The sequence below is a fragment of the Engraulis encrasicolus genome, chromosome 24 (assembly GCF_034702125.1).
Source record: "Engraulis encrasicolus isolate BLACKSEA-1 chromosome 24, IST_EnEncr_1.0, whole genome shotgun sequence".
In the NCBI taxonomy this organism is placed as follows: Eukaryota; Metazoa; Chordata; class Actinopteri; order Clupeiformes; family Engraulidae; genus Engraulis; species Engraulis encrasicolus.
In genome coordinates this window covers 43740005-43756938 of record NC_085880.1, presented here as the reverse complement: position 1 = coordinate 43756938, position 16934 = coordinate 43740005, and the positions used below count along the sequence as shown (strand labels likewise).

Below are 16934 nucleotides of genomic sequence, written 5' to 3'. Positions count from 1 at the left end.
TGTGCAAACTAAAACATCACATCAGCCCAGAGGATCTCTTAGGCATCCACAACATGTACCCCCTGAGCAATGGGATGTGATGACAGCAGGGGTGGACTGGTAATCTGGCATACAGGGCATTTTCCCGGTGGGCCGACAGTCCCCAGGGCCGACACTGTTGTTGTTGTGGTTGTTTTCCTGGGAATTGGCCAATAAATTAGAGGGGGAGGCCCATTGGTCTGTTGTTAATATATAGACAGTGGACTCAGCCAGTCAAGATATAGTATGAAAGGGGCCTGTGTGTGTGTGCGTGCGTGTTTGGGCCGATCAATGCCAAAAATGCCCGGGCCACTTTTCGGTCCCAGTCCAGTGCTGGATGACAGCGTGTTTACAGGCTGAGAAGCAAAAGCAAAAGCAACAGCGGACGGATGGAAAATGGAACTGACCTTATGGGGATCCACCGCTGTGATGACCCACACACAGTGCGCATTATTTTCATATTGCACCGGGTAGTTGGGAGATGTAATGATCCCTTTTGGTCCTCTCAAATTCGAACCGCATGTCCTGGCTGTGGAATAGAGAGAGAGATGAGCACCATGTCACCAACAAAGAAACAAACAAACAAAACACATACGGTACAGGTGGGGGGGTTCAGAAGGGATCAAATCAACTTTTTGTTTTTGTTGTTACATGACAAGACTCCTACTGACACCTAGTGAAACCTTGCGATTTCCCCCCAAGGAGGACAGCATATGGCAGTGTTTCTCAAAGTGCGCCGGAAGCCCCCTAGGGGGGCACGGAGGTATTGGAGGGGGGGGGGGGGGGTGAAGTCAGAAGGTTTTTCTTTTTTAATACCTTTCTGCTTTGCCATTAAGTCAACACATTCACTTTACAATCACAATATATTCATTAATTTATTCACTAATATTTAGAGAACATCATAGGCGCAGACAGACACCCTTCCTCTGAAGGGGGGAATGGCACGAAAAGGTTGAGAAACACTGGCATATGGTGTCCCGTGCGGCTACTGTACAAGGGAGCACAGAATGTGCATCACTGCGTCAAGTCGGGGATAATTTCTGACAGCCTGAGAGCTCCAAGCCTTCTCGCTTTTTCACACCAGCTCTGTCATACGCCCCCAGGCTGACGTGAGAGCTTTATGGGGGTGGAAATGATTTACCTTTTGGATTATGAAGGAAGCGTTCTCAACGGGAGGAAAAAAAAAGTTCTAAATCAATTGAAGGGCTGAGAAGCAAGATCAGAAGAGAAATGCAGGAAATGCTGGAAGTTAACATAAAAATCCCAATGAAATACGAGTTAGCTGCATTCCACATATTTCTGGAGACGGGTGAATGGATGTCTTGGGTATGTTTTGGATCCTATATTTTCAGGAAATAGTCTGAAGGTAGAGTTTTCAAATTTATAGAGCTTCCTTTGCCACTGAGATGTACAACATACAGCAGGTATAGTGCATAGTACCAATTTGAATAGTAACTATTTCAAATGTTGTACAAAGTTTGTATTTTTATTTTGAATTCAAATCACACGGCAAAATAAAGAAATAAATGTTCCCGACACATCTGTCCTTGAAGTACTTGACAACTGGTCTTTAAAGCTGATGAAAAAAAACACCCAAATGAATTTTTGAACTCTTTGATGGTGTTATGGCATGGGTGACATTTATAGAAGTTGAACACACGTCACACATCTTCCAGCACAACATCTTTACGCCCTAAAACAGTGATTCTCAAAGTGTGGTCCGGGGACCACTGGTGGTCCGCGGCAGAGCTCAGGTGGTCCACAAAGGGATTTCTACTTTTCCAAGACAAGCTAGCAGAAGACTATATATGTAACATTATTACAAATCCAAACATGTCTGAAGTCATATTTTCACCACAAGAAGACAGGCTTGTAAATGTGAACAAAAAGTAGGTGATCTGCATCAAAATTAGTGTCGAAATAGCACCCGTCAACTGTCAATTCAGTTGTCAGGTGGTCCCTGAACATTTTGGGGGGGACAAAGTGGTCCTCGGCCTGAAAAAGTTTGAGAATCACTGCCCTAAAAGATAACGAGGAAACAGTCTGCAGTGGCCATTTTGATTGTTTCTTTCTGAGCCATTATGTTGCTGCCACAGCTCCCTCTGGGTGGTCTAGCAGCCGTGATATACGCTTCGACCAGTCATCGACAATCTTCTATTAGCCTCGGATACACAAGGTCAAGAATTTCCCAAGGTCTACCCCTCTTCAGCAAATTAAGTTGAAACAAAAGAGTGTTGAGGTGTTCAACGGAGTAACAGCTGCATCCTACTGATCCACCTCTTTTCTATGTAGTACTATGTGGAATTAGCTTCTCACAATTATATTAAAAAAGTATCCAATGAGAACAAGAAGAAAGGAAAGAAAATTATTCATTACCATTATATTTTGCCTGAAAAGGTCTGAAAAGGTATGGAAAAAAATGTCTGATATAACAGTTGATAATGAAGTGCAGCCGAAACACTCTCAATAATCCGAGAGGCTCCTAATAACACTGAAAAATGACTTGCTTCGTTTCAAGATAGGAGGATAGGGAGGAAAGTATAGAACCACCGTTGGGGATAATTTAATCAGTGAGCTAAAGAGTTTTTAACTTCCAATTTTATTCCTTCAAGCTCCCACTAATCTGCGAGAAAAGGGGGGCATTTAAGTGTTATTTTACAGAGGTTCCTTGTGGCTGGTGAGACATAAGTGTCTAGATCAATCAGTGCTCTTCTGGAATCGTGCAAGAGAAATTGTCAAACACGGTTACTCTTCTTGGCGGAGGTCTGCCACTACTGCCGTACTTCATTTTGATTAACGTCACCAAAGAACCCCTTTGTCCTCTGCGCCTGCCTTTGAGACTTTAAACACTGCGGGCTGGGTCTTCACCTTAAGGCTACGTTTAACTACCTGCCTGTACAGTATGGATACGACAAGGGGAGTGTGAACAGGAGTGTCCTTGCATAGCCCTCTGATCTAGGTACACCTCCACCATCTCTCATAACGGGAGGGAAATGCGGAGAGGGCCAACTCCACTTGAATCAATAAAACCAAACAGTGTGTAGTCATTGGGGTGATTCTTTATGTACTTGAAAAATAACGCAATGGCATATATTTAAATAAACAAAACAAACCACGCTCTTATAGCTGCCACAGCTGTTTTCATTTTTGTCGTTCTGGACTTGGCATCCGCACTCTTATCCATAAAATCACATAATATTATATCAGATCGCGCAAATCAAATCTTACACAGCACGGAAGCCAGAACAAATAAAATATGTGTTGAGTGTCCCTTTGTTGGAAAGAAGCTGAACAATGCCTTTTCCCCCTCACTCAACAAAAATAAAAAAACAAACCATGGCATCCATTATTTGTGCTGTTCATTAACCACTGATTGTAATACTTTGTGCATTAAGGAAAAACACAATTACTACAGATATGATAAATATTGAGAGTAAAATGTGATGATACTACTTTATTTTCCTTTTTTAGAGCAGTAGTAGAGTATCTCTACCGTGCTTTGTCTTGTAAATACCTGTACGTATATGTACTGTACATGTATGTATGTATGTGTGTGCTACATGGTTAATATAGTATGTGAACTTATATGTGCAATGTGTTTTATTAATTTTCCTCAGGATTACAAAACGATACTCTGCTCTACTCCACTCTACTCTACTCTACTCTCTACTCTACTAAACCCTAACCTTAGGGTACAGTGCAATGTTACATGCAACATACTTCAAAATCTCACTTAATTCATATAACAGGGATATTCAAATTAAGTGTAACCCAGTTGCCCATCATTAGCAAAAAAATAAAAATAAACAGCTATACTTGGGACAAAAATAAGATAAAAGCAAAGAGTAAACATATCAGTCAGTACTGTAGTCTGAGAAAGGGAGAAAAAATCCAGTTGGAATAGCACATTCTCTCTGCCGTAAAGATGCAAGAAGGGGGGAAAACTCCATTCCACTCCACTCCACTGTATTCCCTGTCCAATTGCAAGGCCTCCATCTTAAGTACCTGGAGCACAGCACTTCCTACCGTCAAGGCATGTGGCCCCACATCAGCCCTAACGAGAGCAGACAATGTCCTTACAGAAAGTGTCTGCACGAGGGAGCAGGAGCGGAGCGGAGCGGGGGCCAGGGGCCAGGAACAGGGCTGGACTGGGTGAGAAATAGGCACCGGGCACGTTTGGCTTAAAGGGGCCCCCCTCGTAATTAACTGTCCAGAACGGACTCACCTGTGGGACCCCGCACCCTCGTGGGCCCCTATTTTCAGCAATGTAAAAAATAAAATCTGAAACTAGGGGCCCAGGAGGGTGCGGGCCCACTGGGAAATACCCGGTATGCCAGATGGCCAGTCCAGCCCGGGCCAGGGAGGCAGGCAGGCAGGCAGCTTGCGTTCACACTTACTGCGGCAGATAGGCCTGTGGTCACTCCAGGCGGCCAGCGTCTCAGTCACTCGCTGGCAAGCGATGCTCTTTGATCCCTGGAGCACGTAGCTGTCGTCGCAGGAGAACTGGATGCTTGCGCCGACCCTGCGGGGGAAATAGCAGCAAAAACAAATGACCGTCAGAGTCCTGACCTGTCGCCACGGCACGGCACGGCACTGCACTGCACACACCAAGCAAGCCAAGCTAAGACAAGCTGAGAAAAAAGCCTTTTCGCCAAAAACAATGATGGCATTTTCCTTTTCCTCCTGTGCTGTTTGTTATATTATTCATTTTTCCACGCATGCATTCCAGGAACATTAGAGATGACAGCCACAGAGGGGTTTGATTGGGGGGGGGGATTAAATACATTCATTCTGGTGTTAAAAAAGGCATATTTCTAAAGAAACCCCAGCATCAATTACCTCGAATCAAAGTCGTGAAATGCTTCCAAAAAAAAAAAAATCCTCCACGTTAAACTTCCCTGAGGAAGCCTGTACTTAAGAACTATGTGTAGCATGTGACAAAAAGGGCCATTTGTATGTGGCGTTAGCATGTGACGTTAGCATGTCTTCAAAGTAATTACTGTACGTTAAACTTCCCTGAGGAAGCCTGTACATAAGAACTATGTGTAGCATGTGACAAAAAGGGCCATTTGTATGTGGCGTTAGCATGTGACAAAAGGGCCACATGTGGCGTTAGTATGTCCGTACAGTAATTACTGTGTGGGAAGCTGTGCATTGTAATGAGGACATCTGAGATGAAGTGGAGCCAGGGCCGCCACCTTTAAACGGCTGATGGCCAGGGTTGCCAGATGAGGCTGATGATTTCCAGCCCAATAAATGCTCAAAAAACGCCTGCAAGCACTAAATCCCGCCCAATTCCATTGATTTCTATGGCAAAAATTGGGCGGATTTTTCTGCTAAATCCCATTTTTTACCGGCACACGGCCATGCTAAGCAGCCCAACTGGGCGGGAAACAGCCCAATCTGGCAACACTGCTGATGGGCCTGATGACATGATGACAGGTCAGGCCTGGGGTGTCATCTCTGAGGAAACACTATAGCCAGGGCCGCTGCTAGCTACGGTTTCAGAGGCCATAAGCACAACTCACCAGGAGAACCCCCCCCCTCCCCCACCCCCCTCATAATTACATTTTAAGTAATAATAATAATCTACTCACTAATAAATACATGCTTTGTAATGTAATTTAACAGTTTTTTATGGTCTTTTTTTAGTCAATCTCAATTTAAGATAGAGGCCCCAATTTTAGCACTGGTTGGTGCCCTAAGCACTCTGCGTACTCAGCTTATGTCTAGTGCACGGCCATGGCTAGAGCCATATAGCTACGCCATGCCACGCCATGCTGGTGTCTGCCTGCCCGCCTGTCTGTCTGCCCGCCTGCCTTCCTCTCTCTCTCCCGCAGGGGTGCAAATTAAGTTGCTAATGGTGATGACACAGCAGCGAGTCGAGAGTGGCGTAGATGACCGTGTGGCACGCAGCGGGTCACCTCAACGGCTGATTATAATAGACTAGTGCTCTTCAACGGGGGCGCCACAGCACCCCCAGGGGGCGCTAGAGAGTCCTTTGGGCTGCGGCGGAGATGGCCGTGTGGCATACAGCAGCACAGGTCAAGTCCTGATTATAATAGACAACTGCTCCTTACTCCGCCAACACAGACGAGGACCGACGGACGGACGGACACACAGACACACTCGGATACACTCAGTGTCTTTCTGTCATACGCACATAGTGGGTGTGCAATCACACGCTCACTCACGTATCTGTAGTGGATTTGTACTCATAGACACACAAACACTCTCTTGTAGAGACAAACGCATGCATGCACACACACAGACACACACAGATGCACACATACACACACAGACACACACAGACACATACATAGACAAACTGTCACTCTCTCTCTCTCTAGCTCTCTCATTCCACACCTCTCTCTCTCTCTCTCTCTCTCTCTAGCTCTCTCATTCTTTCTCTCTTTCTCACTCTCACTCTCTCTAGCTCTCTCTCGCTCTCTCTCTCTCTCTCTCATTCTCTCTCTCGCGCTCTCCATCTCTCTCTCTCCCTCTCTCTCTCTCTCTCTCCATCTCTCTCTCTCTCCATCTCTCTCTCTCTCTCTCTCCATCTCTCTCTCTCTCCATCTCTCTCTCTCTCTCTCTCCATCTCTGTCTCGCGCTCTCCATCTCTCTCTCTCCATCTCTCTCTCTCTCATTCCCTCTCTCGCACTCTCCATCTCTCTCTCTCTCTCCCTCTCTCTCTCTCTCTCTCTCTCTCTCTCTCTCTCTCTCTCCCTCTCTCTCTCCATCTCTCTCTCTCTCTCTTTCCCTCTATCTCGCTGGGTCAAGTAAAACAGAGGGGGCTTTGTCCAGATAAGGTGATGGGAACATACTGAAAGTCGGAGCCAATCCTCCCGCCGTTCTCTGGGGTCCCCGGATCTGGACAAATGTCAGCAGACATCCCTCCCTGGCTCACTGCAATGGAGAAGAAAAATGTACGAAAGAAAATAAGGAAAAGAAAGAAAATAAAGAAATAAAATAAGTAAAAAAGAAAAGTTTAAAAAGAAAAGAAAAAAAATAGGAAAGAAACATAAGAAAAAAAGATTTGTTAGAAAGAGTACACCCTTGACAAATGCAAAATACAAGCCACGTACGTACACCATATAAATTCAAAACATTCTGGTTCCGTCAACAACATGATTATATATATTTGAATCCGTTAAGGCCTATTTTCCATGTTGCCTCAGATGAAAGCAATGCATAGATGGACAATGTGCAGAATGAGGACCGATATTAAATTCCAGTGGTGTTGAAAAGGAATGGAGGTGGAAAGACCTCCGCCAATCCGCCATACAAATCACATAGCTCAAACATGACTCCGTGCAATAGAAAGTCAAATAAATCCAGATTACTTTTTTCCTTTTAAATAACACACAGTTATAGAAAAACAGTTTGATTTATTTAAATGCTAGGTAATAATAGTCACAGATATGGTAAGGTACCGGCAGTCACCCACATGAATAAATGTTCTGTAGGGGCTTAACCCATTGTGTCCTGGAAACACACATATGGGTTTTTCAGGACTCTGATTTGATTTTATTCTGTTTTATGAACTATGTGGGTATGTTACAGCTGAATGAACACATAGCAATGCAAGAAGAGAGTCTTGGCTTTTAAAAGTAACTCATTTCATGTTTGTATGTGCTTCGGAGGCTGAGATATTTAGGATTTAATATGAAGGGGCCACCCTTTCCCAAAAAGGGTTTAGGACAAAATGGGTTAAATATATGTTCAGCATTTTCATGAAGCAGCGCCATAGCAAGGGGGGTACAGACCACCACCACATGGGACTAGCGTTGTCTTCAGTGCCGATCATGTAGGCATGACTCACAACATGCTGCCTGCCTGTGAGCGCATTACAAGCGCATTACATTACAGCACTTCCACAGGAAAGAGTTGTGCAATCTCAACACCGATGATTCACACACATAGCTCAGTGGTATTAAATTACTGTATTTTAAGGGGCCTTTGCGGAAATAAGGTCTGTCCAAGCAAACAACCACCGCTATCTGTTAAATTCATACCAGAGTGATAATATAAAACTTTTATTACAGCATTTGTCTGGATTGCATGAAGGGATAAAAAAAAATGAAGAGTTCAGATGCAAAACCCCCTAAGTGCCTTTTCAGAAAATAATCTTAATTCATTTTTATTTAATACAAAGCTATCAAAAGTGCATTTTTGTTTATTTATTTATGTAATATAACTATTTATATGTATTATCAAGTACATGAATGTAAACCAAACCAACAACGGGGTTCTCTAAAAATATAGAAATGCAGGTCTTCAGAAATGGAGTTAGGGGGTTTTGCATCTGAACTCTTCAAATATACCACACATCTTGTTGATGGGGTGTGTGGTGGTGGGAGTGGTGGGGGGGCGGTTGACGACTCAGAGCTCTTGGCTATTCGTGCGGTTGAAAAAAAATAGAAAAGTGGGCTGTGGAAAAGGTCACAGCGTGGTCCCTCTTCACAGCTCGTCCCTCCTCTCCTCTTTGGCCATGTCACACACACACACACACACACACACACACACACACACACACACACACACACACACACACACACACACACACACACACACACACACACACACACACACACACACACACACACACACACACACACACACACACACACACACACACACACACACACACACACACACACACACACATCATGCATAGCCCCCTGGATAAGATGTCTGTTCACACCTCAAACGTGGCATCAGCCTCAAACAGACACAGACACAGGCACAGTTCATTTGCAGGCTACAATCGCATGGGGTCAGCTTTCAGACCAGCCCAGCTCTGCTATAGCACAGCAGAAACTGCCAACCCCAAAAAACCTTGAAAGAGCTTTTATATCATGTCCTTTTTTGGGGGTCCAGTCTCTTTTTTAAACACCTTTTTCTCTTGGCATTCCATTTGATGGCTTACTGTTTCATTAATAATTAGAAGCCAGCCTCATGAAATGCTTTAAAAGGCCTCCAGTGAAATAGGCCTACTTAACATTGTCTCCCAAATGTCATTGACCATAGACGTTTTGTTTTATTTAATTTTTTTAAATAGAATGGAGTTGTTATTATTAACTTTAAATGAAAGTGTAAAGTTTACGAGAGTCTTGGTCTCGTATCCTTAGTTTGCGCCTTAATGCATGGCTATAATTGGCCTATGTAAAATATATTGGTTAGATTTATAGGCCTATATGTCTGATTTGACACCATGTGAATCCACTTTAATACCAAGCAGCATGTAAAGGTCAATTATTATGAATACCAAGTATCTGCATGTCTTTCACCTGATTCTGCCGTTTAACCCATTTTAGCCTGATGACTCGTATATGCTGTTTGACCTTTGGTGCCTGGAGACACATATATGCTGCATTCATATGCTCTTGAGATTTTATCTTTTTTAATATAAATGTGAGTATGTTACAGCTGACTGAACACTCTCTAATACAAAACGAGGGTCTTAGGGTTTAAATGTTACCGATTCCATGTTTTTATGTGCATCAGAGGCTAAGATATTTACAGTAGGTTTTTATAGGCTGAGGGCAACTTTTCCCAACAAGGGCTTAGGCATTCAGCAGGTGTTTTTTGCAGGTGCTTTAGGGATCAATGGGTTAACTGCTTGTTTACATTAAATATGTATATATATATATGGTCTTAGACATCTGAAGTACAGTAAATCCATAATCTTACTCAGCTCTTGAACTGTATTTTAATTGTTAAACGCTGTATATGATCAGCCGTTTCATATAGCCTTTAGCTTCTATGCTTCAAAGCTTTGGAACCAGCTTCCAGATGACGTAAAACATGCACCCACTATTGATAGCTTTAAATCTAGACTCTGAAGACTAGAAGCTGTTCTCAGATGCTTTCCCCTAGCTTAAGTTACATATCATTCTTATTTTTTTGATTATTATTATTTTTATTTTTATGTTTATTTTTTGTATTATTATTTTATTACTATTTTTACCTTATGTTTTATCTTAATGTTTTAAACGTTTTTTGACTCTAATTTATTTCCTCCTTTCTTCCCTGTTTCCTTTCATTTACATTTGTTAACTTTGTGAAGCACATTGAGTTGCACATGTGTATGAAATGCGCTATATAAATACACTTGCCTTGTCTTGCCTTGCCTTATAGCCTTAAATGCATTGCACTGCATTTGCATGCATGTATGCTTTTAATTGAGGTCTCATGTAGGTCTCGTGTACTCTGAAAGGTGAGGTAGAAATTATTTGACCCTTTGAACTTGATCAAACGTGTTAATTAATACACAGCTCACTGCTTCACTTTCACACACCCTACATACAGTATGTAAGAAAAAAAAGAGTGAAAAAAAGAGTGCTATGAATATGAACATCTGTGTGTATAAGTAATACACACACAGTATATTTACATGTCTGTCACGCCAGCCAGAGGCATATGCTATAATATAAGTATAACCAAACACATCAACTTTGCCCTAGACACCAGTGGCCTAGAGAGAATGCAGTGCTGATCAGTGGTGTGTAGTCTACTTTTTTATGGTGGGTATACTGTATATTTGATTTTTTTTTGAAGTGGGTATACTGTATATATTTCTGCTATTCAAAACAATGGATCAATCCATTTTAAGTGGGTATACTGAAATCCCTGAAATTTAGAAGTGGGTATACTCTGTATACCCGCGTTCTAAGCAGACTACACCACTGGTGCTGAGAAAGACACTTTAATTTGCACCAGTGAAATGAGTTCGTAGCATTATAGCACTGGGCTGGCTGCTCCGGGAAGCGCGGACTGAGTTAGCCGTGCAGCGATACGACAGGATGAAACTCTAATAGTAAGCCCAGGCCTGAGTCATTGTAAGTTTTTGCTTACACTGACTTGCAGCTCAAGTGCTACCATTTCGGGACAGAAAATGTATGTGTGTGCGCGTGCCAGCCTGCTTCCGTGTGTGCCTGTGTGCCTGCATGCGTGTGTGTGTGCCTGCATGCGCGCGTGTGTGTGCATTCGTACGTGCATGTGCACGTACCTCTGTGTGTGTGTGTGTGTGTGTGTTTGTGTGTGTGTGTGTGCCTGCGTGCGTGCGTGCGTGCGTGCGTGCGAGTGCGTGCCTGCTCCTGTGTGACTGGGAAGAGTAGCCCCTCTTGCACCATACCTGCACCTTTTGATCAACTGCCATGTCCTTCTGTTTGATGTGGTCTTCAAATGTCATTTCCTCTGATTGTTGACATGACTTTCAAACATGATTTGGCTTGATCAAAGCTGATCTTTCCGATATGCTTTTTGTAGGCAATGCGTTTTTTTTTTCCCACCGCACACTAGCCCTATGATCACGCCGATATCAATGTACATGAGATTTCCTTGTATTGGGCTTTTGAACACACACTGCAGCACAGGCGAAGTGAAACAGTCATCGACGACGACGAGTTATGATGCTCAAAGACTAACTGCCATCGAGAGTCATTCTTTCGAGTTCATAACAGAGAGCTCCATTTTTTAAGTGCTTTGAGGAAATCGGCGTTTGGTTGCATTATCTTACTTTTATCGCGGTCTCAGAGCAATTACTACAACCGGGTAGAGAATTTTCTGTTCTGTTCTTGTCTCGCACGCACTTGAAAAAAATGTGAAGAGCCTTGCTACTGGACTTGAAGTGTTTACATGCGTCTCCTAGCTACCCATCTCCGTGGCGAATCTTTCTCTCACACGGCACGGGGTTCAAGTGTTCCACTTTTGCACTGTCAGCCTCTTGTGCTGGATGCTAATTGCCAGAACACGTGCTCGACCGAGCGTGGAGGGCCACAAATTATTGATACAATACAATGTAGTAGTAGCGTATGAACAGGCAACACTCCCATCCACCCACCCAGCCTGCAACCCCCCCACCACCATCTCCCCTCCTCCTCCTCCGCAATCCTCCCTCCCCCATCCTATTAGGGATATCATCAAGGGCATCTCTCCCCAACACGGGCAGGCTGTGAAGGAGCTGCTCGAGCTGTAAACAGGGGTTAGAAATTATGCAAGGAGGCGAAATGTCCTGTCAACACGCTTAACAAAAACAAGGGTGTTATGGTGGCGCACCGGGTGCAGGAGCGTTGTTGTAGCCCTCAGCGACCGCACGTACTCTCCCTCTCTGACTTGGTAAATGTGGCCCGCTTTGCTCTGGGGTGCCAGTGCCGCACACGCGCTGAAACAGAGCAGGGGATGCATGCCTTCCCGCCTTCCCGCCCGCCTGCCTGCATGCATGCCTACCTACCTGCCCGCCTGCCTGCATGCCCACCAACCCACTCGCCTGCCTGCCAGCACCACCCGCCCGTCCGCCACACACGCCCGCCTGGCTACCCGCTTCCACTCCCACTCGCCCGCCTGCCCGCTCGCCTCCCTGCCGGCCCGCCTGCGCCAGCCATGCCTGCACCCCAACCGCCCGTCCGCCACACACGCTTCCCTGCCCGCCTGGCCACCCGCTCCCCCGCCCACTCGCCTGCCTGCCCGCCTCCCCGCCTGCCCGCCCGCCTCCCTGCCGGCCCGCCTGCGCCAGCCGTGCCTGTGCCATAACCGCCCNTCACACACACACGCCTGCCTGCCCGCCCGCCTGCCCGCTCGCCTCCCTGCCCGCCTGCCCACCCGCTCCCCTGCCCGCTTGCCTGCCCGCCCGCCTGCCTGCTCGCCTCCCTGCCCGCCTGCGCCAGCCGTGCCTGTGCCAGTTGACACCGAGCCTTAGCTTCTCCGACTTGCCCGGAGACACATGTGCCTTTTCTGGAGTGCAGCACTGTTTCTTTTTTAATGCAGCCGTAATTAATATGGTAATGAAGCTGAAATGACACCTTGTGACCATGTTGCATAAATACTCACAGACAGTGTTCTTGTGGCTGGTGTCTTTGCTTGGAAGCATTTTCACGCCTCTGGACTTCAACTCGATGGCCTTTTTTACTGTTGGAACAGAAGAGGAGAGAAAAGAAAAGGGGGGTGAGACCGGGAGAGAGAGAGAGAGGGAGAGAGAGGGGGGGTGGAGAGAGATATATGGAGAGAGATGAGTAATGAAAAGAAAGACTAAAGGCTAAGGAGTTGGAGGAGAGAGAAACAAAGATGTCTGTTTGAAAAGAGGTAGTAAAGAGAGGAGAGAAAAAAGGAGGAGACGGGTGAGAATGTGGAAGAGAGATGTAGTATAGAGAGAGAAGAGGGGGGAGAGAGAGAAACAGAGATGCACTTTGAACAAAGGGGAATGAAGAAAGCTGAGAAGGAAGAAGGAGAGAGTGGGTGGGAGAGCGGGAGAGAGGGAGAGAGAGAGAGAGAGAAAGACAGAGACAGAGAGAGACGAACAGAGAGGAAGACTGAGAGAGAGAGAGAGACAAGTGCTGCTAGTGAAGTGGGGTAACAACACACATTATAATCCATTTATGTAATTAGATGAACACCCCAAAGAAGCGCTCTGCTCGGCTGAAAGTAAGGTGCTGTTTCCACGTAGCTGGATATTTTTATATGTGGATATTTTTTTCTCCTGGTTGCATTGGTTTTGCATTGGTTTTGGCTTTTCGTTTCCATGTAGCAGACATTTAAAATCCAGGTATGAAAAGCAGGAGAAAAAAAATATCCCATTTAGGGGGCTGAAACGCATTTGTTACAATGGAGGATTTATTTTTATCCACATATTGCGTTTACACCTAAACAGGAGAAAAAAATACCCTGCTAAAAAAATATCCTGCTACGTGGAGACAGCACCTAAATCTGTGGGGGGCCCTGGTGCCAACTCCTCTCCTCTCCTCTCCTCTCCTCTCCTCTCCTCTCCTCTCCTCTCTTCTCTTCTCTTCTCTTCTCTTCTCTTCTCTTCTCTTCTCTTCTCTTCTCTTCTCTTCTCTTCTCTCTCTCTCCTCTCCTCTCCTCCTCTCCTCTCCTCTCCTCTCCTATGCTCTTCCTCTCTTCTCTTCTCTTCTCTTCTCTTCTCTTCTCTTCTCTTCTCTTCTCTTCTCTTCTCTTCTCTTCTCTTCTCCTCTCCTCTCCTCTCCACTCCTCTCCTCTATTCTCTCCTCTCATCTCCTCTCCTCTCCCTCTTCTCTCCTCTCCTCTCCTACCCTCTCCTCTCCTCTCCTCTCCTCTCCTCTCCTTCCCTCTCCTCTCCTCTCCTCCCCTTCCTCTCCTCTCCTCCCCTGTCCTCTCCTCTCCTCTCCTACTCTCCTCTCCTCTCTTCGCCCATTGAGTCTTTGGCTGAGTCCACCTGCCATTGGAGGCCCCATCAGAGCTGGGCCCGCACTACAGACCAATTTTAGACACAGGCACCCACACAGACACAGACACCAATGGTCACCACCAGTAATGTCCACATGACAGTGTGTGTGTGATCACAAGTTAACTGACCAAAGACACCATTTTTGGCCAGGCGGCTATGGCTGCTGACCACTTAGTGTGTGTGTGTGTGTGTGTGTGTGTGTGTGTGTGTGTGTGTGTGTGTGTGTGTGTGTGTGTGTGTGTGTGTGTGTGTGTGTGTGTGTGTGTGTGTGTGTGTGTGTGTGTGCGCGTGTGCGTGTGTGCGTGTGTGCGTGTGTGTGTGTGTGTTTGTGCGACTGAGAGAGAGAGAGAGAGAGAGAGAGAGAGAGAGAGAGAGAGAGAGAGAGAGAAATGGAGAGAGCACAAAAAGACAGATCTTCTCCCAGTAGGGCACTTGCAGTCTAAATTCGTATCAACTGGACCGCATTTTTGATTACACAGCCCTGAATCAAATCCCTCAATTAAGACAGGAGGGGAGCCAATTACAGATGGGGCCAAATTCAAATAATAATAAAAAAGACATTAGCATAATATCGTCTCCATATGACATCACTCTGTTTGCAGGTATTAAACCCGTCTGGAGGGAAAATGTTTGAGAGAGAGAAAAAAAAAGCATTGCTCTGAAGATCAGACAGAGATGTTGTATGGTAACATTAAAATTCATTTTAAAGAAACGGTGAGAAAATGTTCAAGGGAAAAAAAATCATTGCTCTGAAGATATGCTATGGTAACATTCATAAATTCATTTTAAAGAAACGGTAAAGGCAATGGTAGCAGTTTGATGGAGTAGCCGCAATTAGGATCTGCTTTGATAAATAAACATTTATGATTAAATTGTCCTATGGCAAGGAGAACTATGTAGTTTGGCAGGGCTCACTCTGCTTTTTCCCTCGCGTGCACTAAACAAAGTCTAAAGTATTCATAAATTGGTGCACCATGAGTACAGGAGTTTGATGTGTCTTTGGTGTTTTGCCAGCCTCTGCCATGCACCGCCAGCGCCAGCTAAAAGCCTTGTACCGTGAGCCCCTGATGTCCAGGGCCGAACTAACATTGCCCGGGGCCCCTAGGCTACAGGTTGTTGTGGGGCCCCTTGAAAGGCAAATTTTCCATGAAAATGACATAGACAATGTCATAATTACGAGCTAGGAATTGAGGGCAACTTGTACTGTACTGAACATAATAGATACATTTTTCAATGTTGCATTGGGCCAAAATTCTGCATTTGTTTCACTTCTGGCCAATCAGGGGCCCCCTGGCAGGTGGGGGCCCTAGGCTGCAGCCATATCTAGCCTGTGCGTTAATCTGGCCCTGCTGATGTCCATCAACGGCCCCTTTGTTGATTCCCAAATTCAGCTGCCATTAATTCTGGGGTCCAGTGGCGGAATACAATTACACTCAGGGCCCCAGTGGCAAAAAAAAGTGATAGGGCCCCCCCCAATATAGCATGCCATGGTCATAATGGGCCCTCCATACGGCAGGAGGGCCCTGGGCCCAGGGACAAAAACCCCAGGAAGCCAACAAGGGGGCACAACGGGTTCAGCTGTCCCGGGCCCAGGCAGATGGGGTGAGGGGGGGATTTTTAGGGCCCTTATTACATTGAATGTATTGGATGAGGGGGGCCCTTTCAGAGGGCTTGGTCCTGGGCCCAGCCAAAGCTGTCAGCAGCCCTGGCTCCACACCCCGGCTGGGGTTCCCCACCCTCTCTCCAGATGCTGACCCCTTACAAGTGTTGCCAGATGTGTCTGACCAAATCCCACCCAAAAGCTTCTCTAAAACCGCCAAAACGTGCTAAATTCCGCTCAAATTCAACAAACTACATTGACTTCTATGGGCCCAGAACGGCTGGAAAAAAAACCGCCAAATGGCCAATTTTTCCATTTTTTTACCCGCAGACGCTCATCCCAAGTAGCCCAATTGGGCGGGCACCCGCCCAATCTGGCAACACTGACCCCTTACCTTGGTACTGGGCACTAAATCCTTTCCGCCGATGGTTGCTGTCAGACGTGAAGTGCAGCCGTAGCCAGTTCTTACTGCTGATGACGGGAGAGGGCAAATTCATGCCAGTCAGCCTGAAGGAGTGAATAGAGAAGAGAGAGAGAGAGAGAGAGAGAGAGAGAGAGAGAGAGAGAGAGAGAGAGAGAGAGAGAGAGAGAGAGAGAGAGAGAGAGAGCAAAAGAAAAAAGAAAGAAAGAAAGAAAGATACCGTCAACATATTGTGTAAGAATAAATACCTGCACTGAAATAAATGCGTGGCAATTTTGCCAGTCGTTTGTGCAATTTACGTTTCGTGAAAGACGAGGCAGATATCCGAAGTGCTGTGTGGATAGGAAGGGGCCATATCAGGTGAAAGGCATTCAGAAATTAAATCACCACTATTTGACTGGTATGTGTTTGGTGAGTTTGAGGAGTATTGCTGAATTTTTCACTGAAGATGTCGATTTCTGTCTTAACAATTATCCAGGATGATACTTACTTGAGAGAGATATAATTTTGTATGGATTTTATGGATGTTCTCATGCCCGTGTTTGCAAAAACAATTATATGAATAGGATTTTGCAAGATAATATTTCCTAACTAAAAACAGAGCTTAGCTTCTGGAACGATACCCCAGACTTTTTACACGTCTTTTACTGCATACCCTTGCACAGGTGAGGCATAAATGCAATTTCGTTGTG

General features: G+C 45.4%; 1 protein-coding gene across 1 annotated transcript in view; it reads right to left on the bottom strand.

The window, feature by feature from the left end:
- The window catches only part of LOC134441358 (CUB and sushi domain-containing protein 1-like), a 617842-nt gene that overhangs the window by 234113 nt on the left and 366795 nt on the right, over positions 1–16934 (bottom strand). Inside the window, exons 6-10 of the mRNA XM_063191634.1 lie at positions 16216–16328; positions 12850–12927; positions 6843–6924; positions 4416–4540; positions 426–547 (exon numbers count right to left, since the gene is read on the bottom strand). Coding sequence (XP_063047704.1) covers positions 426–547; positions 4416–4540; positions 6843–6924; positions 12850–12927; positions 16216–16328 — 520 coding nt within the window. The remainder of the gene's footprint in view (positions 1–425; positions 548–4415; positions 4541–6842; positions 6925–12849; positions 12928–16215; positions 16329–16934) is intronic.